This window comes from Egretta garzetta, unplaced genomic scaffold (assembly GCF_000687185.1).
Source record: "Egretta garzetta isolate BGI_Z169 unplaced genomic scaffold, ASM68718v1 scaffold215, whole genome shotgun sequence".
Taxonomy (NCBI): Eukaryota; Metazoa; Chordata; class Aves; order Pelecaniformes; family Ardeidae; genus Egretta; species Egretta garzetta.
In genome coordinates, this window is record NW_009259719.1 from 7,999,411 (window position 1) to 8,021,651 (window position 22,241).

General features: G+C 38.3%; 1 protein-coding gene across 1 annotated transcript in view; it reads left to right on the top strand.

Annotated features, from left to right (window-relative positions):
• DOCK3 (dedicator of cytokinesis 3) overlaps positions 1–22,241 on the top strand; it is a 207,071-nt gene that overhangs the window by 10,661 nt on the left and 174,169 nt on the right. Inside the window, 3 exon segments of the mRNA XM_035894678.1 lie at positions 10,421–10,461; positions 12,810–12,865; positions 16,954–17,050. Of these exon segments, the coding sequence (XP_035750571.1) occupies positions 10,421–10,461; positions 12,810–12,865; positions 16,954–17,050 (194 nt within the window).

The window sequence follows — 22,241 nt, forward strand, 5'->3', positions numbered from 1 at the left end:
GTCTATCAGAGTTTATTATTTAGAAACATCTGAACATGTGCAAAATACTAGTTATGAAATGGATTAGCAAATCATTTGGCAGCAATGCTGGAAAAAATGTAATGAATATGGGTTTAGGGGGGGTTGCTTTGTGTTTATCTTCATGTGGTTTTTTTGTACCTAATGGAAAGTGCCACTGTAAATGTTATAACTGTAGTTCTTTCTTATGTGGCTGGAGATGTCTGTGTGTGAATAACCTGAATGTCCTAATCCTCCGCTTTATTCACATGAATAGTGTGATTGAAGTTGCTGTATTTAAAAGGAGAATGATTTTTATCCTACTGTTCAGGGTAAGCAACTGGTGTAAAACACATCTATTGAGAAGTAGGTTGACAAGATACAGTATGAGAACATGTTTCACTATAGTCTGAGGTGGAATAATGTAACCTTAATCCTGAAGTGTTAAAACAAATTCAAAACCATATCTACAAATTTGAATTCCAGATTAACATTCCACAAAGCTGGAGGGTTTTTTTTGTGTTTGTTCAGTTTACAGTAATTTTTCATCTCCAGTGTTAATGTTGCTACACAAACCTTCTGCATGCCTGTCAGAAGACTGCTTTTCTTATGCCTGGAACCATCTTTTGCTCTTGATGTTTTTTCTTGTACTCAGGTGTTTTGCTTGTTTACTGACTGACTTAACTCTTCATGGAAGAAATGACCTCTTACATGCTCATTTTTCTAGGAAAGTAGTAGCTTCTGCATCTACACTAGTAAAAATTTTCTGTTGAGTGAGAGTTTTGCAGTGCAATAGCAACGTTTAATCCATGAAGAAGCATGCTTGTACACAATACCTGTAGTATTATACCTGCAAAGGATAATGTTTTTTAAAGAAACCACATGTGGTATAATGGGCTAAGTTTTACTCAAGCACTGAGTGTTGACTGTAGTCATTCTACCAGGTCTTGTGAGTTAGTACACGGTGCAAGCACAGGAAAGATTTATTACTTTGCATAGGGTAATATAACTCTTAAGTTGAAACGGTTTATATTGCTGAAAGCAGTCATGATACTTTCAAATCATTTCTGGTAATCAAGAAAACTTTAAAAACTCTGGGAAATAAAAGCATGATCTCAAAGGAGCGGGTTTACAGAAAAGCAAAAGGGTAATCCAGTGTCTCTTTACAGTATTACAATAATTAGGCTCTGTATATTTCCTTTGCCAATAGTTTTGAGGATGATTCCTCAAAGGCCATTCATGCCAGTCTTCAAATTGCTGAGAGAGGAGGCCCTCAGACAAAGTGTTTTCCTGGCTGAAAGGAGGTGTTTGTACAGAGGTTTTTTTGGTTTTAATTTTTAAGCCCTCTATCCTGTCTGTCATTTTGTTTGAAGTGCCTTTACCATGGACTTCAGGTATATAAAAAGGTATATTAATTTTGATAATAACATCTGGAGCTCCACAAAATGAAACTCATCTGAATATTCAGATGGCCTGTGCTGCAGCTCTTGCATGTGTGAATTAGGCAAAAAAGCACACTACATGTGCAAAGTAGGTTCTTAAAAGAAAAAAAGGTAGTTGTCGTTTAAACATTCTTCTCTAAGTGGTTGTTTAACATGGTCCTTGGTTTGCTTTGCAAATTTAGAATGCAGCATACCTCATCTCCTACTTCTGCATTATTTGCTGGGGATTCTTTTGTCCAGGCAAACTGGATAAAGTAATGTTGGCCTATGCAAATAAGGGTCACTGCTGTGGGAGTCGACAGGAGATCCATTGCTGTTTCAGCCTCACTTAGAATAGTTTGTGCGTAATTCTCTACAGTAGGGACTTTGCTGTCTGGGTTGAAAGGATTCACGTACACACAAACATAGTAATGTGAAGAATGGTTTTAGAGATTCGCTGAAGAATTCAAGGCTGACAGATTCAAATACTAGCTATACTTCTGAATGTGCTTATTTTTAATCATAATGACTTATTCAATAACTTATTATTACAAAAGAGCAAGTGCTCTTTTTTAGTGACTGGTGTAAAAAGCAGTCGCTTCACTTAGAGCAATTGAATGGAGGAGTGGGGACTTTTCTCTATCAAGTTCTCAGGTACCTCTGCAGCTAAGTTTTGTATATATTTGCAGATTAAAGGTGTATGTATACATGCGTGCATATTTATTTGTTCCTTTACTCTGCAAATATTATTGTTCATGTGCTTGGAGTTGGAACTTTTGAATTTCAATCCGTTTGCATGCCTGCCACTGCGTGCTTTCATACCAGGCCACAAATGTCTAAATCGCTGTTTTCTAACCCTGTCTAAATCTGACAAATGCCTCCCACTTTCCCCCCCCCCCGTAATTTAATGTGACAGAGTTCAAATCCATGGACTTAGTGTCTGCCTTTCTTCTGGAGCTACCATAAGCTCCATCCATGTCTTCATCAAACTTTACGCTTTCTCTAAAGTATGTGCTGTGACTAGGGTGGTTTTGTAGTTTCTGTTCCCACAAAGCGCCCCAAGATCCTCGACTGGTCTCACTTAAAGGTAACAAATATTCTTCAAGATATCAGTTGTATGTATGCTTGTCTTTCACAGCTTTCCCCTCTCTCTGTTCCCCTCTCTGAGCCCTTCCACTTACGATCTTGCCACTGAGAGAATTGAAACAGTAAGTGGTGTTCTCTGCTTTACATGCCATGCATTGAAGAGGCAATAGTGTGCCACCTATAAATGCTGAAAGGCAGTTTTCTTTTTGTCAAGGGACAGAACATGAGCATACTCATTGTTTGAAATACACACGTGGTCTGTGTGTTCTAAAGAACACAGTTTTTCAAGTCATACAGCTTTGCCCTGCCACTGGGAGTAGCTGTGAGTAACTGGTGGCATTCAGAGTAAATTTAAAATGTCTGTTTTGTCCACTTACTTTTATTGCTAGGGAGCAGTTTTCTTTAGATTTAAAATGCTACGACTTCAGTGACTTTAATTATTACCTTGAGACTCTCATATATTCATGGAAGAAAAGAATCACAGAATCGTGGAATCGTTTAGGCTGGAAAAGACCTTTAAGATCGTCAAGTCCAACCGTTAACCTAACACTGCCATCCCACCACTAAGCCATGTCTCTAAGCACCACACCTACCTGTCTTTTTAAATACCTCCAAGGATGGGAACTCAACCCCTTCCCTGGGCAGCCCCTTCCAGTGCTTGACAACCCTTTAGGTGAAAAAAATTTTCCTGATATCCAATCTAAACCTCACCTGGCGTAACTTGTGGTCATTTCCTCTTGTCTTATCATCTAGGACAAACACCAGCTGATGCCTGAAGTGCCAGTTAAAAGAATATTATTCTTGCATGTTCTGGTATCCACACAAGTATTTATTTACATGGTTTTAATGTGTCTGTATGTTAATAATAGTGTTCTTAAGCCATGCATATAATATATTTAAACTTTCCCTGTGTTGTTCCAGCAGTGACAACATGGTCAAATGAAGGCTTTCCAGTATTTGGGACACTTAAGCAGCAGAGAGAGCACTTCTCAAGCACATTGAATTCTTCAAGAAAAAACCCTAATTGCAAGCTATCTTTGCCATGTTTCCAACTTGTATTGTACAGATGAGTGAGGAATCGCGCTTGAGGCTGTCATTGCTGTGGGAGCAATGCGGGTTTCCTTCCACCAGGAGTCGGGAGCTGTCTTGTGGCTGACTGGGCCAAATGGACTCACTCCCAGTAATCTGGGTTTACCCCAAGAAAGATGTCTCCAGTGAGATACCCTATTTTCCCCTTTGCCTTTTTTCCCTTTTCATCCCTTTTCCTCTTTGCCTTTTGTGGAACATGCCAGTGGAACTGAAGTCTCTTGGACCAACACAGCTGCTGTGGAAGATCTTGTCTGGCTATTCTTTTGGAGCACAGGAATGGCTTCTTGATGGCCCTCTATTTGGCTAATGCTAAGATCGAACACATTCTCTCTCTTCTGCTTTTGTCGTGGCAGCTCTCTGACCGCATTATTAGTATATTACTGTGATTCTGCTGGCATGAGCCTGCTCCCTGACATGGTGCTGGCACGCTAGGTTGGGTATTCGTCTGCTGCTCGTCCGTTCCTGGCACTGCTCAGAGCATCAAGCTCAGAACAGAGTGGTCTTGGCATTGAGTGGTTTCAGCATCAAGAAGCTTTTGTGAAGCGTTGTTAGCATCCCTCTTCTGGGTCACTTTGAGTACCTTTAGCTCTGCACAAAGATACTCTGCAAGCACCTTGTGTGCAGATTCAAAGGTAAAAGCAGTTGTTTACTGGCTAGCATATGCAAAAGATAGCTTTCCTCCAGATTTGAGGGTTACTCACAATACTGCAAAGTATACTTATTTTTGTGGGACAAAGAAGGTTCGAGTTCTTGTAGCAGATTCTACTAGCAGTGCTTTCTTTAGAACCAAGTTTAGCTTTAGGACTTCCCATAAGTACTTACTTATTTTCAGAATTTGGTTTGTCAAGAAATTATATGCCGAATTCATTTTTTCCTAGAGTCTGCAACTGATGCTACTTTATTCAACCCAGATATTTGAGTTTTATTTTTCTGAAAAATAGATCAATACCTTTCAGTTAGGACCCTTTTGTTTTTCTGCTGCTGAGTGCTCAAAAGGGACAAGCTTTTTCCGTGTGACTGCTTGTTGATTAAGTGGAAATCTGAAATGGGTTACGAGGTGGCTTTTAGAAAGAATATCCTGTTTTGTCCAAGGCACTTTCAAGTAAAGATCAAAAACCATCAGTGGCTCTTCTAATTGCTCAGATTGAGATGTGCAGGCCTGCCACAGAGCTCCTTTTGCAACTGAACTGGGATTGCGCTTTTGCTGAGACTTCTGAGCGTGATGCATCTTTGGAAAGACTGTTTTTCAGTCTTTGTCTAAGACTCTGCAGGTTTCTGTAATGTGGCTTCAAGTTTCCCACACTCTGAATTTCCATATGTAAAGGTAGTTGTAGGTGAAGGATGTTACTTATCTAAGCATTTTTTTTATATGTAATGTCGGTATATACATTCCAAATCCATTTTTCTGTCCTGCCTCTGCAGAGGCCTTGTTGAATTCTAGGGTTCAGAGGAGCTAAGCAGGAAGTCTAATACTTAGCTGAAAAAGTCCTAGAAGCAAAGGGAAGGACAGGGACACATCCCCTTGCATGTACTGCTAAGTAATTTAGCTTTTATTACTGGCCTGCAAGTAACCTACAGTGTGAATGTATGTATAGACAATGTATTCTGAAGAAAAAGTTATGAGCAAGTGGTGGTCTTAATGTGCAGGGGGAATAAGTATAATGGGGTACTCTTCCTTTTGTTTTTCTCCAGTTTTATTACCGTGGAAGTGATTTTTGAGGGATTATTTGCTGTGTAGGGTATACAGAGGGCAGAACTGCAGATAGCCTACTCTTCACTTTTCTGAGCTCGTATCAAATATCGTTAGATGGTATTGAAAAAAGCAGCTGTAAAGAGTTGTGTGTTTTCCTGGGGTTTATGTTTCACCTTACAAACATAATGTTTAGACTCTGTGGTAGGTTTAGCTGGCACGGATCATGGTGCAGCGTGGCTGTATTGCTTTAGGTAGTCTGCTTGGTTTGCCTACTACACTTTGCAGTACAGTCCATGTAAAAACAAAGTTGGAATAGGGCTATAAGATACAGTGACTTGTCCAGAACACACTGGCATGGATAAGATGCATTCAGTTTTCTTACAGTACTTGGGTTTAGCCTTTGTCTTGGGCATACTGAGAAGGTAAAGCATGGTCAGTTAGATTAAGAAAGTGCATGTAATTCCTGCACTGACAGTTTCTGTTTTACTGAGGCATTATGTCTATCATGGTATCAGTTTCTTTAAAACAAACAAAACCCCAAAAAGCTTTGTACCTCTGTTTATCAAAATTTATCAAGTATTTGTCATAACACTTACACAGAAATACAGATAAATGCAACATTGAGATGCAGTCCAAATGACTGCATTCATCCCCAGCTTCTCGCAGATGTTCAGATGTAACAGTCTTTTCTTCAGTTGTTACTGGGCTGTGGTATAAGCAGTAGGCTCGTCCTGTGCCTGTCTTTTTGTGTGATCCAAGAAAAAAAAAAAAAGTTTGCTTGCAGTATCATCTGTATCATTGAAGGTATTTTTACCCATTCGAGGATGTCTTTGTCATTTTGTCTACTTTATTTTGACTATGATATACACTTGAAATTCATCAGACTTTATAATATATTTAGTGTTCTCCTTCCTATCCTGAATAGGATATGGCTTTAAATGGTGCTTCTAATAGACGATTTTTTGGTTTTCTTGTAGCAGATTATGTTCTATGGTACGGAATATCCCTTTGGCTGATTTAGGTCAGCTGTCCCAGCTCTGCCCCTCCCAGCTTCTTGCCTACCCCTAGCCTACTCGCTGGGGGCGGCACACTGGGGAAAAAGAGAAAGCCTTGATGTTGTACAAGGCCTGTTCAGCAATAGGCAAAATGTCCATCTTGTGTCAGCACTGTTTTGGCCCCAAATCCGAAACACAGGACCAAACAGGCTGCTGTGGAGAAAGTTAACCACATCCCAGCTGGCCCCAGTACAGTGATTCATTTTTTGAAAACCAGTTAGAATTACCTATCCCTTTCCCTGGGTCATCCACTAGGTCCAGCAGCTTGAGAATATTCTTAGCTGTCAGAAAAGGGAAGGGGGGGGAGGGATTGTGTGCATGAAGCACAGTCTTTCTCTGTAGAGATTTGTGGGTATTCTGGCTCTGGTCTTATGCCTTGCCCTCATCTGTCTTCAAATTCTTATTAGTTACTGGTCATTACTAGACAGTTAATCTGTTCAAATTGTGGATTTCAGGCTCTGGAATGGGCTGCCCAGAGAGGTGGTAGAGTCCTCATCCCTGGAGGTATTTAATGGAAGGATAGGTGAGGTGCTTAGGGACATGGTTTAGTGGTGGGATGTCAGGGTTAGGTTAAAGGTTGGACTCGATGATCTCAAAGGTCTTTTCCAACCAAAGTGATTCCATGATTCTATGATACTCATGATTGGTTTTTTTCATTAACTTATTGACAAAATTCTTGTCACTTCATAGCCACATTTTTCTGTTTCTTAATTGTAAATGTCATCTTTTTTAGCATTTCCTTGAAGCCCTGTAAAGGCTGTGTATCACTAGAAAATGAATGCCATAATTCTAAAGTATTAACAATTAATTATTTGTAGTACAGTAACATCTAAAAACATTAGTCAATATTGAGGTCTAACCATGTGGTGCATGTTGTGATACAATTAGCTGAAGCACCTGCCTGGATTTGATGACTATGGTGATTAAATCTTCCAAAATAAATGTTCTTTAAAATGTATGATTAGATCAGTATTAATCTATTTAAGACTAATTCCAGAATAAAGCTGTAGTTCATTTTAGTGAATAATGCAGATGCAATTTTCTAAATGTGTTTTTTAACAAAAGCATTGTACCTCTTCTCATAGCTTTTACTTTGAGATACAGAATGAGGTTTTGGTGATGTTCATTGTAAGCAAATAAGGAATTACGATTCAGTGCTTCCAGGTTCTGGTGAGCTCGTTCTACTGTATCTTGCTTGCATGGAGTTGGAGGAAACTTAAACAGAGAAAGGTGATTCTAAAACTACTATGCCGCAATGAAAAAGAAAAGAGAAAAGAAAGGAAGACAGATCTAGAGAGCACAATCTACAAGATTAAAGGGACCACTTTTCAAATATATGAAGGTACCTACAAAAGGGAGGGAGGTCAACAAAATGTTTTCCATATTCTCCGAAAGACAAAATTAGCAGCAAGGACTGTTCAGGTTTTAAAGTGCACATACGTTGTCTGAGCCACTGAAATAGGTTGGTCAATGAGGATTTGCCATCTTCCACTTGGCATAAACATTCTAGCTTCTCAAGTGCTATACCAAAATGTTACTGTTAGATGCAGTTTTCTTGGCCGATGTTGATCAGTGGGAGAAATTTCTTCTACAAAGATGCCTGTGAAACAGCACCACTTTCAAACCAGTCTGTGTGGAGTAGCAGAAATTTACTCTGTTTCCTTGGAATACTGCGCAGAAGTATCTTGGAATTTAGGTTTTGTAGAAGTCGTATGGATCATTTTTCACAGGAAAGGAGTGCTGTGTTGTTCAGTCCTGATGATAAATTCTTGGGCACTGTTAAAAACAGGCTAAACATCTGCGAGGAGAAGTTTAGAGGCATCTCTTGGATGAGCAAGATGATTTCTCAGGGATCCTTCCATTCATGTTTTTTACAGCTCTGTAAACACACACCTTATAAGCTTTGAAGATTTATTTTGGGATTAAGACAGGAAACTCAGAAATAACGTCGTTTTTTGGAAATGCATTCCATCCTCTACCCTGCACACCTAAGTCATTAATAGACACCTGCTTTGTCAGATTTTGTTCTCATTTTTACAGTTCTATTCACAAACGTAGATAAACCCACTTTCTTCCATATTTACTGAGAAGTTTCCCATTCTGTTTATCTTAAAATGAATGTTTATTTCTAAGGTACAGATTCTATGAATATAAAAATCAGCAGCATGCTGTATTTAATATTGGTAACAATGAATCACAGGATAAATGCGTAATTTTTTTTTTCTGTGACCTTAAAAATACGTAGCATCTGTTACTCAAAAGCAGGTGTTGCAGGCACAGTTGTGCGGGGTTTTAGAAATTAGTCATCGTAAGGATCTGTATGTTATTTGTGCATACGTGTTTCGATTGATATGATTGCCATAAAGTTTGATCAATTAAGAAATAAATTGAAAATAGCATTTTATTTTTTAATACAAGCAATAATTTCATGGGAAACAATCTTTGTGTTACATCCTATCTTCATGAGAAATTTGTGTGATAAAGAAGATGGGTTTTAATTTTTCCATACTAAGATTTGCAGATGTCTTGAATTAATAAATTATTTTCTTTTATATAGAAATTATTCATCAATTCAATTAGAAGTAATTCATCAATTATTTTCTTTTGTATAGACTCAGATTTCCTTAAAAAAATAATTTAGATTAGCAGGCTGTCTTTAAAACAAAATCAAGGCCTTCTTCCTCACTTTGGAGCCTCTAAATGAGACTTGTGCCATAATTCAGGCAAATACGAAGTCCTTTTTCTGAGAGAGACAAAATACACAGTTACTTTGTTCTGTTCTTCTCTATTCTCCATAGCAAATTGCTGACAGGTTTTCCTAATGCGCTTCTAAATGCTGCAGATACTAAATTATATCTGTCCTCTGGGGGGGGGGAATTAAAAGTAGGAAGTTGCTGGAAAAAATCAGAGAATCTTTATGGAAAGTGGATTTAGATTATGTGAAATATGTTGGGTTTTGGCAAATTTGGGTGGCTGCCTATTTGAGTACTGGGCTGCTGTAGATGGAATAATACGCCAGCAGGGGAACTCACTGCTTGTGCAGCAGCTGGGCCTGGCCGGCTTTGCCCATGTGTTTCTGATGCCCAGGGATGGCCAAGCTTCCTCCCCAGAACCCGCACCCTGGTGCTCCCCACTGCCTGTGCTCCCGCAGGGTGTTCCAGGCTCAGGTCTTAAAGTTTAGCTTCGTGTTCTGGGGCTGAAGCATTAGACCCAGATACAAGAGAGCAGCATATTTTTAATGATTCATGGTAGTTTTGTGTGTCTTATGGAGTGGAAGAGCAGCTCATCTACCATGACAACTGAAGTGTGCTCCTGGATAGTGTTTCAGCACTTTTTCATGATGAATCTTGCCTGGAGTGACATTACTTTCACCTGTGTAAAATCTGAGTAATCGGGTTCTTCTGTTTAACTTGTAGCTTTTGCAGCTTTGACTTTTCGTCCTGAATTTTTGTCCTGCCTGGGGCTGTTAACTGATGGGGGATACAAGAATAATAATTGGGTTTGTGAAATTAGATCCTGAAGTCTGTTCTCTAGTCTCTCAGACAACATAAGACCAGACACATGCAAAGGATTTGTATTTGTTTAAACAATATTAGAAATGTATGATAATGGCTTTTCCTGTCTTTAAAAGGCTAGGTTTTGAAATCTGGAGATTTTGTTAAGATAAACACTGTGAAGAGACTCATGTAAGAAAAGTGTTCAGTACAGATTCTCGCATGAGAATCTCGCTGAATGCATCTTTGCCACAGTGGCTAATGATTGTGAGTACAGTGACTAAGTACGCTAAACTGCTTTTATTCCTAGAGGGAATAAACAGGAGCATTCCAGGTTCTTAATTGCTTGTCATCATTGCAGAGCAAAAAAAAAAAAAAAAAAAAAAAAAAAAAAAACACCCCAACCCCCACCCAGCAACAAAAAAAAAAAACCAAACCAAAAAAACAACCTTGAAAAAAATTACTTACGTGAGGCACAGATGGTTTTTGAGATGACCTCAGTAACTGCATAATTTTCAGTCAGTTTGCTTCTGTGTAAAGTAAGCAATGCCACAGATTAATATAGTGTGTTTTATCTGGTTTTAGGCTGGTACAGAGGTGTTTCCATTAAGAAGCCCAATGTAAAGGTAAGTGTGACTATATTTTTTTAATCTAGTGGGGGATGATATCTTTTCTGTTGTTGCAACCCACTAAACTTTTTGTTTTCCTCACTCTTAGGATTTTACTTCTCTAACTTTTTTTCCTGTGGAAGGATTGGATTTAGTCTCTAAATTGAGAGAATGATACTCATGAGTCACCCAAAGGATCAGAAACCTTCCTGACGTTGTAGCATGTAATCTTCCCAATGTTTATAGATCTCATCCAATTTGATCTTCTCCACCGTACTGCCCTAAGAAAAGCATAGATGGGTGATCTTGCATTGCTTAATGCGGGATTTTTAAAGAACGCATTTAATAATTTGCATTATTAATCTAAGACAACTTTCAAAAAAGTCTGATGAAAAAGGATGTTGTAAGTTTGTTATTTTTTCAGATTTTTACACTTTAACCACTGCACTTGATTATTTTCCAGCCATATCCATGTTTGCTCTTGTAGAACTTTTTTGACTGTTCTGATACGGATTTTTTGCGAGCACGTGTATATTTTTGTAATTGTGCATATCCAAATATGTAAATAGTTGCTTTTATGTAAAGCATCACTTTGTTGTCTTTTGGGTTAATACAGCTTCTATTTAAAAAAAAGAGTACCAGATTCCTCATGTTTACCTGTATTATGGAATGTTGTATTACCTGTGTTATGTTTTCATGACTGCAGTGCTTTTTTAATGGAAAAGCATTCATTGTGTGTGTGTTGGTACATCTTCTGCTTGCATATATGTTTGGTTTTGATAGGATAGCCCTTCTAACCTTCCTTGGTTTCTTAGGTAACCAGCACAGGATCACAGAAATAAACAGCATTACTTGGAAGCGAACCAAACTAGAAACTGAAGTAGCATTTCTTCCTTTCCCAAATTTACATGTGGCTGAAAGCACATGCATTTACTTTTTTTTTTTTCCTGATGAAGCCATTCCTGTTAGATTCATCTTCCTTCCTTCTGCAATTTCAGTCTTGCCTATGAAAAAAAAAAAGGAATTTTTCTTGGCATTTTGAATCATCTTTACTTAGTATTCCTTTCAACACCCCCATGAATTTTTTTCTTCCTAAATTGTACTATTTTAAAGCTCTAAAAATTTAAAGCCCACGCTTGATTACTGACATTTTTGTCAGAGGCTGTCAGCTGGTTTTTAACCTGAAGATTACCAATGCTGATCCTGTATTCCCCACTGAAGTGCAGGCTTACCCTTCTTACACGCTGCCTGAGTTTGCTCTGAGGATTCAGGGCTGTGTGTTTCACAGAGATAACGGAACGCTATGAAAAGTTTGGTTTAAATTACCTCTTTTTCCCCATGTCTCATCACCCAAGAACACAATGGCGCAGGCAAGGTTAGAATCCAGCCATCACGGGAGAGGCAAAAGGCAAATAACTAGAGCTATCCCAAGTGGGTTTAAACAGCTCTTTGTTGGAAAGAGGGAGGAAAAAGGATAGCTCCAGGGTATGCAAGTACCAGAATACTTCTTTCCTTAGTGAAAGACTGGTATGGGGGCAAGGCACAAATTTGATGGTGGGCTTTTTGATTTGTTTTTTTTAAAGCTTATGTCCTTGTCATCAAATATAATGTAGCATACCAATGCAGAGGCCTATTCTGGAAGCATATGGATGCTGTGCTGCAGACTACATGATATCAGCTTTTCTGGCTGCCCTGGCTAGCTTACGTCTCTCCAGTAAATGCTGATGGTAGTTCCTTCTGCTACTCATTCCTTTCTGCTAACTGCAAGCTCTTCTCTGAAGTCTTCCTACTTGTCGCACCTTTTCCCTACTTGCTCATCGCCTCTTAGTGGATTATTTGGCTCACACAGTCTTTGCAGTAGGAAGACAATTGACCAAACTTAAATTTTTTATTTTTTTTTAAATCAGTCTTGTCCCTTCCAAAGCAGTTGTGTAGGATTAGAGTGATGCCTTTTCCTATTACTTACCCATTGTTTTTATAGCAGAGCATTATTTCCCAAACAACAGTATTTCTGAACACTTCAGGAGCTTTTGGGAATGAAAAATACTCAGCTTGCATCTTTGTACATTTTTATTGAATAGACTTGCAAAACTTCCCCATTAAGAAATGGATCTATCAAGATGGAGGTTTGATTCAGTGTGCTGTCCTGTTCTAAGATGAATTAAAATGATCAGTTGTGATTAATTTGAATGTTGACTTTTGACTATGGTAGCTTCTTTGACACAGTGTTAGGGTTTTGGGGTTTGTTTTTTTTTTGTTTTTTTTTTTTTTAGTAGGTATATTGGCAATTATTTATTGTGGCTTAGGATATAAATGCTTAAAACTGCAAGTGTATTTTTTTAGCCTACAGACTTTTTCTCTTGCAGGGGATTTTTCCTGCAAACTATATTCACTTGAAAAAGGCAATCGTCAGTAACAGGGGGTGAGTATTTTCCTTCTCTTTAAGAAGCTGCAGTGTTTCTCATCTAGAAGGGAACCTAAGAAATAGTTATTAAAATCTATAGAGTGGGTTTAGTTCATTGTTTCTTTTGTTGTGTATTAGGGTTTGAAAATTAAATGTAATTCTGCAGAGCTTTGGGGTTTTTTTGTTTTTTAATATAGCAAGAATCAATTCTGTTGGTTACTCCTGTTCACTTTTGCTCATAAAATTGTAACTCCAGAGGTATCATCTGAAACATACACATTTTGAAGAACTCTATTTATATTTTTCATTTCTGCTTGTTCCTCACTGGCAAAATTCTGTATGTTCCTGCTTGTTACGGAAGCACTGTCATGTAGACAGTCCCTCTTGTTTATCAACAGATTTTCACTGAGACATAGCTGACAAGATAGCTATGTCACTGTGAAACTTTTCAAAAGGATTCAACCCTCCACACTCCAAGCCAAAGAATGACTGAAGTACACCGCTGAGAATATTTTACCTTCACTGTCTTTCTATGTAGCTCATATGTTGCTAGAGGTAGGTTTAATTTATTTAATGTGAATAGCAATACTGACGGCAACATAACGTCAGAGATTTTATTGTGTATAGGCTCAGTAACCTGCCAAATTTTGTGTGAGATTGACTGAGACCACTGAAATCAGTATCTTGTGTCTTCACTGCTGCTCTTCCCTGCATTTTCTAGATTTAAGGCCACTGTGGGGAGATTTATAAGTGCAGCATTTCAGACAGTGACCCAAGGCAACAAATTAAATGTGGAAGATAAAAGGTATTAAATGAAATTTAGTGAAGTACCTGTAGAAAAATATGTGGCTTCTGATAGTCTTGAATTGTATGTTTATTCTCAAAGGGACTGAGTAAAGATTGTAAGGGCAGCTGTAGTACTGATGCTTCCTAACTTTGGGGTGTAATAAAATTATATATATATTGCATAGAGTGACTACTCCTGAGACGTGCTCTCCTTAGGGGGAAGACCAGTTTCCTGTAATTTGTAGTCAATTACTACTTGATGTTACTTCAGAATTTGTAAAGGGCAACCAGTTCAGGATATTTAGATACTTACTAGGAAAGCTGATGTACTTTTAAAAAATGGAATACCAGCTGATACAACAGAACATAATACAATTCTGAACCAGAGACCATGGTTATTTCATGTTTTGGTAAAAGAAATTCTGCCCCTGTATTTAAGAATATACTCAAAGTGCCAAGATAAGGCCTTGTGAAATAATAGAGCATGGTATATAATGTTCTTATGAATCATAGACCCAAAGTAATGTCATTAATATGTGGGTATAATGGAGGAAGTACAGGGCTGTAGGAATGCAAAACATTGTATTTACATGGTTAAATGTAGTCCTGATGTGCATTCTCTTTAAATCTAGCCATACTGTTGAAGGCTGATCTTCCAAAATGTTTTATTTTTCACTGATGCCAAAAGTTTGTAAATCCATTTCAAAAAATAATCTTTGGAAGAATATTTTTCTTTGGTTTTGATATAAACACACACACATGCCCCACTAATTAGCTAAAGTGTATTGTGTGATTCCTTTCATCCTTTTCTATGGTTCCTTAAGGGGATGTTGAGCTATTTTGAATCCCTTCCCTGTAATGGTGTTTTACAGAGATCTGAAAAGACTTTCAGCTGGAAGTCGTTGTGACATCATTTTTAATGTTGTTAGTGTCAAGCAAACTTTTGATGATGCATACTAAATGCAGAATTTCTGTTTAACCATCGAAACAATCTTTGAATATGAGCTAAATAATAGGTGTTGGGATTTTCATCGTACTCCTAGTGTCATCTTTCAGATCACAAGCATGCTCTTTGGAGAATTTGTTAAAGCATGAATTAAGATTTCCTAGTCTTTCTGTGGCCAAATTTGGGAGCGGGGGGGAAACCACTAAAAAACAACCAAACCAAACCGAAACATTGCAGGAGTAGAATGACAGTCCCAGATGCCAAGTGTCTGTCAGTGTTTTAGTTTCTCACAACAAATGTGGGAATGATAAGGTCATGGCATAATAATAGAAAAAAAATTGTGATCTGTCTTAGTCTCCTGGTGTGTGTGTGAATTGATGCTTTCCAGTCCCAGTTTTAGTGGGTTGAATGCATACCTGATATGACTATGTTAGGTTTTTAGATAGTGATGTTTCTAATATATATGTATTTATTTTGGATCTTTTATATAAGATTTACTTATGTCAATGATGTGAATATGAGATTTTGGTAGCTTGGAAATGAAGAATTGAAGCTTTTGTTTGATAAGTTTTCTGCTCCAAGAATACAGAGAGACAAACAGTGACTTAACTTTATCATCCACTTCCCCCATTGCTTGTTACTTTTGGCTTCAGCTAATGTGGCACAATTATTAATAGCAAGAATTCTCAAAAGGGCAACATTGCCATGGACTTTTTTTTTTAATGACTAACCGTGTTCTCTTTTAAAAACAAACAAACCAAAAAAGACCTCCAAACTTTTTGGAATGAATTAATCTCATTGTTTACATATTTACTTATTAGTACTCATTTATGTCTGCACAAAGGACAGAAGAAATAGCCTAAACTGGTTATGGAATGGGGAGTTTGTAGCTTCCCTTCAGGAGGATTTCAAAATAGCCGTGAGCATGGTTGTACTGCTGAAGAGGGAGGGATCGGTGTCCTTCATGGTTGTTGGATGTGCTTCAGAGGCTGTCTCTCGCTTGGCACAACTTGTCCCAAATCACCAGTTGAGCCAGTGTTTTTCAGTACTGCTACTTTAGGACCTATGCAAAATTGTTCCAACAGAGGGTGTGTTTCAGGAACATGTTGCTTTGGTTTTGTTTTTTTTAATTCAACCTCTTTTTTTAAAAATTGCTGAAATAGCAGAAGCTTGAAATAGACTTTATTTTTACAATCTGACACTTGTTTCCATAATAGCATTCAACATAAAGGGCAAGTCAAGGCACTAATGGCTCAGATAATATAATGACATTACAATGCATACATTGGTTATCACATTTTTGCATTTCAGTGTGATGAAAGAGCTGACGTGGACCTGTTGGAGGGGGTCCAGAGGGAGCCACAAAAATTACAAAAAAATGATCCGAGGACTGGAGCCCTCTCCTATGAGGAAGGGCTGAGAGAGTTGGGGCTGTTCATCCTGGAGAAGAGAAGGCTCCAGGGAGACCTGATTGCGGTTTTGCAGTACTTAAAGGGAGCCTATAGGAAAGATGGGGACACACATTTTAGCAGGGCCTGCTGCCATCCATGGGATGAGGGGCAATGGTTTTAAACAAAAAGAGGGTAGATTCAGACTAGATATAAGGAAGAAATGTTTTACAATGAAGGTGGTGAAATACTGGACAAGGTTGCCCAAAGAGGCTGTAAATGCCCCATCCCTGGAAACATTTGAGGTCAGGTTGGACAGGCTCTGAGCAACCTGATCTGGTTGAAGATGTCCCTGCTCATGGCAGGGGGGTTGGACTCGATGACCTTTAAAGGTCCTTGCCAACCCAAACCATTCTATGATTCTCCTTTAATGGGTATGGAGGATTTTGACCACAAAGGGACCAGTCCTGTTCTTTTGATTAGAGGATAGCTCACTCAGGTTTCATATCCAGTATTGAAAAAGTCTTCTGGATAGGACAGAGTAATACATGGAAGGTCTTTTGGGTAGTTAATGACATTGGCTAACATTAATTGGAGGGGAAAAAGAGTTGGACTGGTTAGAGAGAAGGGACACAAACTGTGAAGAACCACCCTTTACAGGTAAGTTAATTTAACACACTATAATAATGAAAACTGTTTTCATTGACCTTGTGTAGAATGAAATTATATATTTTTAACAGGTAACTAGGAAATGCATCACATAAGCTCATTCTTATGGAACACAGTGGAAGAACAGTTGATACAACTCTTGAGTTGCTTCAGTGCTACAATAGACAAAATGTTGCTTTTAAGATATTTTCCTTTATGTTGAACAAATGAAAACAAATTCAAGTTCCAGCATTTTATGAATTACTATGCTGACATTTATTTCTTTCTCTACCATTTCCAGGGTACCTTTCCTAATTTTTTCCCCTCTTCTTGTATAGGCAATATGAAACAGTTGTTCCGCTTGAAGATTCTGTTGTGACTGAAGTCACAGCAACACTGCAGGAATGGGCTGTGCTCTGGAAACAGCTGTATGTGGTAAGAACAGTACCCTTCTCATTGTACTTTATTTCTCCAGTATCTTGGGAGATATGTTGCCTGCATTTCAGTCCATTAGGAAAAAATCATAATCAATATAAGAATTGTTAGATTCATTTTATCAACTGCGGGGTTCGCTAAATGTAGAATCACTGACCATGTGAGGTTCATGTGGGCTATGTTGAAAACTTCAGCAGTTTTGAAATTTTGCCTACAGAGCTGAAAGCTTCAATATTTAAAAAAACAATTTTTAAAGTGTTCTTAAGTAGTATATGTGTTTAGCAGGTCGAGGGAGGTGATTCTGCCCCTCTACTCAGCTCTGGTGAGACCTCACCTGGAGTACTGCGTCCAGCTCTGGAGCCCTCAGCACAAGAAGGACATGGAACTGTTGGAACGGGTCCAGAGGAGGGCTACAAAAATGATCCAAGGGCTGGAGCACCTCTCCTATGAGGACAGGCTGAGAGAGTTGGGCTTGTTCAGTCTGGAGAAAAGGAGGCTACGGGGAGACCTGATTGCGGCCTTCCAGTACCTAAAGGGGGCCTATAGGAAAGATGGGGAACGTCTTTTTCATAGGGCCAGCTGTGTTAGGACAAGGGGAAATGGTTTTAAACTAGAACAGGGTAGGTTCAGGCTAGAGGTAAGGAAGAAATTTTTTACAATGAGGGTGGTAAAACACTGGAACAGGTTGCCCAGAGAGGTAGTGGAGGCCCCCTCCCTGGAAACATTCAAGGCCAGGTTGGATGGGGCTCTGAGCAACCTGATCTAGTTAGCGGTGTCCCTGCTCACTGCAGGGGGGTTGGACTAGATGACCACTAGTGGTCCCTTCCAACCCTAAACATTCTATGATTCTATGATAAAATGGAAGATTCCTGTAAGTCCCATCAAAGACTTCAAAGAATTACTCAGCACAATCTATGAGCGTTTGTTTTAGTGTCTAGAGTTTGAAAGAGGAAGAACTCGAACGGAAGTGTTTTCATGCAGTTGTTCCTTCCTCTATTAAAAGTAAAAACTCAAGATAAGTGTATTGAGTTTTATACTCACCTATTTTCAGTTGCTGCCCTATAATGTCACCTACCTCTGCTTTCATCTTTGTCCACTTACTTTTTAAATAGCCAAATCCCATGGAACAGCAAATAAAAAACTTGCTCATTTGAAAGTATTTTTTTCCTGTTTGGTTTTTTTTTTTTTTCTCTTTCAGCTTTTTAGCTTAGTAATTACAAGCCATAACTGTAGAATTAAGACAAAGAACTGTAGGTGGTACAAGCATGATTTTCCTTTCTTTCCTTAATTTAGAGAAATATCCATACATAGAGCTGCAGCAGCTTTGTTTCCTTCTTTAGACCTGAAGTGACAGTAGTTAGATATCTAGGAAATAAGACTGAAAAAGATCTGATTCAATGAGTCTAGCGTATCCCTAGGATAACCAGCCGCGTTGCGTGCTCCCTTCAAAAAGCAATCAAGTCTAGTATGGAATCAGTTTTACTTTCATTGCTTCCACTTCTATGGGGATCATATGCCTCTGAAGAAACTTTCTTGTCAAGTAGCATCCAATCTAATGGGGGGGTGGGGGTGTACATGGCATGTATATACACTCTTTTTATCTCGCTCTTACACCTACCGCTCCTTGTTTTTCCATTTCAAATGCTTACCTTTCTGGTGTATGTGAATCAGGTGATCTTTTTTGTTTTTTTCCTGTAAGATTTTCTCTCTCCCCAGTGTCAGATGAAGAAGGCAACAGTAATACTGACAATGGTATTGAATTGTAGAAAGGGGATTCATTTTACCTACAAATGACTTACACTTCCTTTCTACTAATATATTTCTTTTTTTATTGTTGAAACTAGTTCCTTGAGGGGAGGGAGAGAGAAAGCTCTAGCTAGAAACTTTCTTTTAGTGATTTTCTTTCTGGGACTGCTTTCTATTCTAGCTCATTATACTTACTATAACGCACACAACATGAGTGTATTCTTAAGTAACAGGGGAAAGAATCTACTGTTTTCATAGGACTTTGGAAGGAGACATCTGTTCCATGACAAGATGAAATGGCAGAGTTTTGGAGTAGAAAATAGATTGGTTTGTGTTGAGTTTCTCCAGAAATTATTAAAAAAACCCCCAACAACAACCACCCCCACAGAAAAAAACAAAAACAAACCAACAACAAAACAAAGAAAAAAAAACCAACCCAAAAAAGCCCCAGACCAAACCCAAGTATTTTCTAATACAGAAATGATCGGAGAATTGTTTAGGTTGGAAGGAACATCTTGAGATCATCTAATTCAACTGCTTTCTCCAGCAGGGTCAGCTAGAGTAGCTTGTCCAGGACTGCATCCAGTCAGTGTTTGAGTTTCTTGTGAATGGAGACTCCACAGCTTCCCTGGACAAAGCTGTCAGTGTTTGACCACCTTCAGTCTTATGTTCAGGACTACTGATGTAGTACCGTAGCTCTCCTGACATGAAAGAATGATCCACACTATTTTTAGGTGGGTAAAAGAAATTAGTCCCAATTATAAACTGTAAATCTGAAGTCTGAGGAAGTGCATAGGGGTGCACAAATGGATGTGGCAGAGCTGGGATTAGGATTTTATGATTGGTATTTAGGCTAGAAGCTATGCTGTAAGGTCATATCTTAAAGTATATTAAGAGACTAAATGGATATACTTGCTTGTTTGTTGGATCAGCACCAGTAGAAATCTTTTATTATTCCCAAACCATAATACGAATCATCTAGGAATCTAATTAATGTTATTTATCATGCTACTGTGCCTAGTCAGCTCTGTAGAAAACTTTCTTATTGTAGCACAAGTTCAAATGCTAGTTGTTACTGCAGATGTTTTAGGAAGGGCAGTACCTATAAATGCTAACAGTAGGCACTTCATTATTTAGCAGTATTGAACTGCAAGACAACTGCCAAACAAAATGTACAGCGCCTCTTAATGTCTCCGAAGAAGCTGAAGTTTCATCTCGTGCTTTTTGGCAAACTTCTTTCTTGGATTATGGTTTGAAAGACCAAGTTTATTTCAATTAAAAAAAACAAACAAAAAAACCCCAACCCCCAAAAACACACAACAGATTGCTGTAGTAATATCATTGAGATAACACTGTAAGGTTTGTATTTGCCTTTCAGTTGAACAGTAGGAGCTAGAATGTAATACCAGGAAGCCTGGGGCAATTAAAATGCTGCCTGAAGAGGGATGCTATGTTGTTCCAAGATAAACCAACTCAGATTAAAAGAAAAAAAAATGGAGGGAGGAGGAGAACAGTGAGAAATGGAAGGGCGAAGTGAAGCATAACTTTGAGACAGTTGTAGAAAATTAGTTTGTGGAAAATATCGGCAATCTTCCTCAGTTCCTTCTGACCACAGAGAGTCCATGCCATTACTAGGAAGAAACTGTGCGTGGGGAAGCTCAAATAGGTTCGAGTTATAACTTTACTTTGTAGGTCTGTGAAATATATATGGGAAGGATTAGCCTGAGTTCACTGCAGTAACACAGGGCTGTGATATTCTTGTAATTCTTGCTATCAAGGTGAAAGCCAAGTGATAGTTTTAGTAGAACTAGAAGCTGAGACTGTGGAGAAAAAGGTACTTGAGTGCAATGAGTTCTTTAGGCTGTGCCTAAAATGAATTTGAAATAAAAAGAGGTATGGTGTTTGCTTTGCTTTACTGCAATATCATATTATGCTCTGACTAGTTAGATTCTGATATTATAACTCTTCAATGCTAACAAAATAATAAGAATTTTGAAGATGCAAGAGGTCTCTCAAATTGGAAAGGGGTACAGATAATACTGGTATGGAAGCTATCAGAAAATTTATTCGGGGTTTTTGATATATATGTTGGGTAATTTTTGTAGTAGTAATGATAACCTTGTTAAAAATTCTATGTAAAAATCACTTATTTGTTAGTGAGTAATCAGTAATAAATTTAAATATTTAGTATTTTTAAAGGAGTGAAGATGATATGACTTTTATGGTTCCGGGATACAAAAGAGCACTATTTGAATACGTAGCCTGTGTGCAGATAGATACAGGGTCATGACACTGGGAAATCAAAAAGCAGTTCCTCCTTTCTGGTCTGCCTGTATCCAGGCTTCTAAGATGAGCACAGAAACAGTAAGATTTAGTAAATATTTTCTGTCAAAAAAGGTCACCGTTCTATTTAACCTACTTGGTTTGGGTTTTCCTATTTTTCACTGCCATTGTACAGAATCTTTGGGAGGGAGTTCACAGGAACGGACTGTTTAAAATCTCTACTATGTAAACACTGTAAATACTGATTTGCTTATACTGTGGATGGAGTTCCTGATAACCCTAGCTGACCAGATCTGTGTGAGTGTAGGTATACGCATACATACACATCGTGCATATGTTGTCACTGAGCGTGTGGACCCTTCTATCTTGTGTTATTGTTTTGCCTGGCTCAAATAATCCATATTGTTATTTAGATTAATTTGGACAAGATACCTATTTTGTTTTGTGGGAAGCCTAAGAAATATAAAAGAAGGTTCTACTCATCCTTTCTCAATATTACAAAGTCTTAAAGCCCAAAGATGCCACTGATTCCCTTCCCCAATATTATACTTAATGTAGAGTAGAAGAGAAAGAAAAATAAGGTTATTATTGGTACCACTATGGGAAGCTGAGCTTGTTCTTGTGACTGCTCCAGAGGGACAAGGAAGAGAGAGCAGAAAAGCAAGAACAGACCTTGCAGAGCCTTCTGTAGGTACAGAGGTGGATAAAGATGCAAAATTGCATTTGTTATGGTGAAATGCATGTGTGTGGCTGTCATGTAGTTGCCCAGATCAGTGTATGACTTCCACTGAGACAGAAAAAATATACCAGTAAGGTAGATAACTTTCTCTCTTACCCTGTATGTGTTGATAAGATTTGTTATTTTTATACTACTTCTAAATAAAGGATCTGCAAGTTCTCTGTGAGCTTTAGTTAATTAGGTCAAACAAGACTCCTGTGAGTTGTAAGTCAGCTAAAGAGATCACTGAAACTCACAGTTGGAGCATAGCAGCTATTTTAACAGTAAAAAAAATTCCTCAGAGTTTAAGATGTGATGTGAGGACTATTTCTGTTGAAATAGCAGATGACTGTAGAGAGACCAAACATAATTGCCCAATTTAGAATTTGGTCAGATCAATAAAGGTAATTTGCTACTTTTATGCAGAAGGGGAGCAGGAGAAAG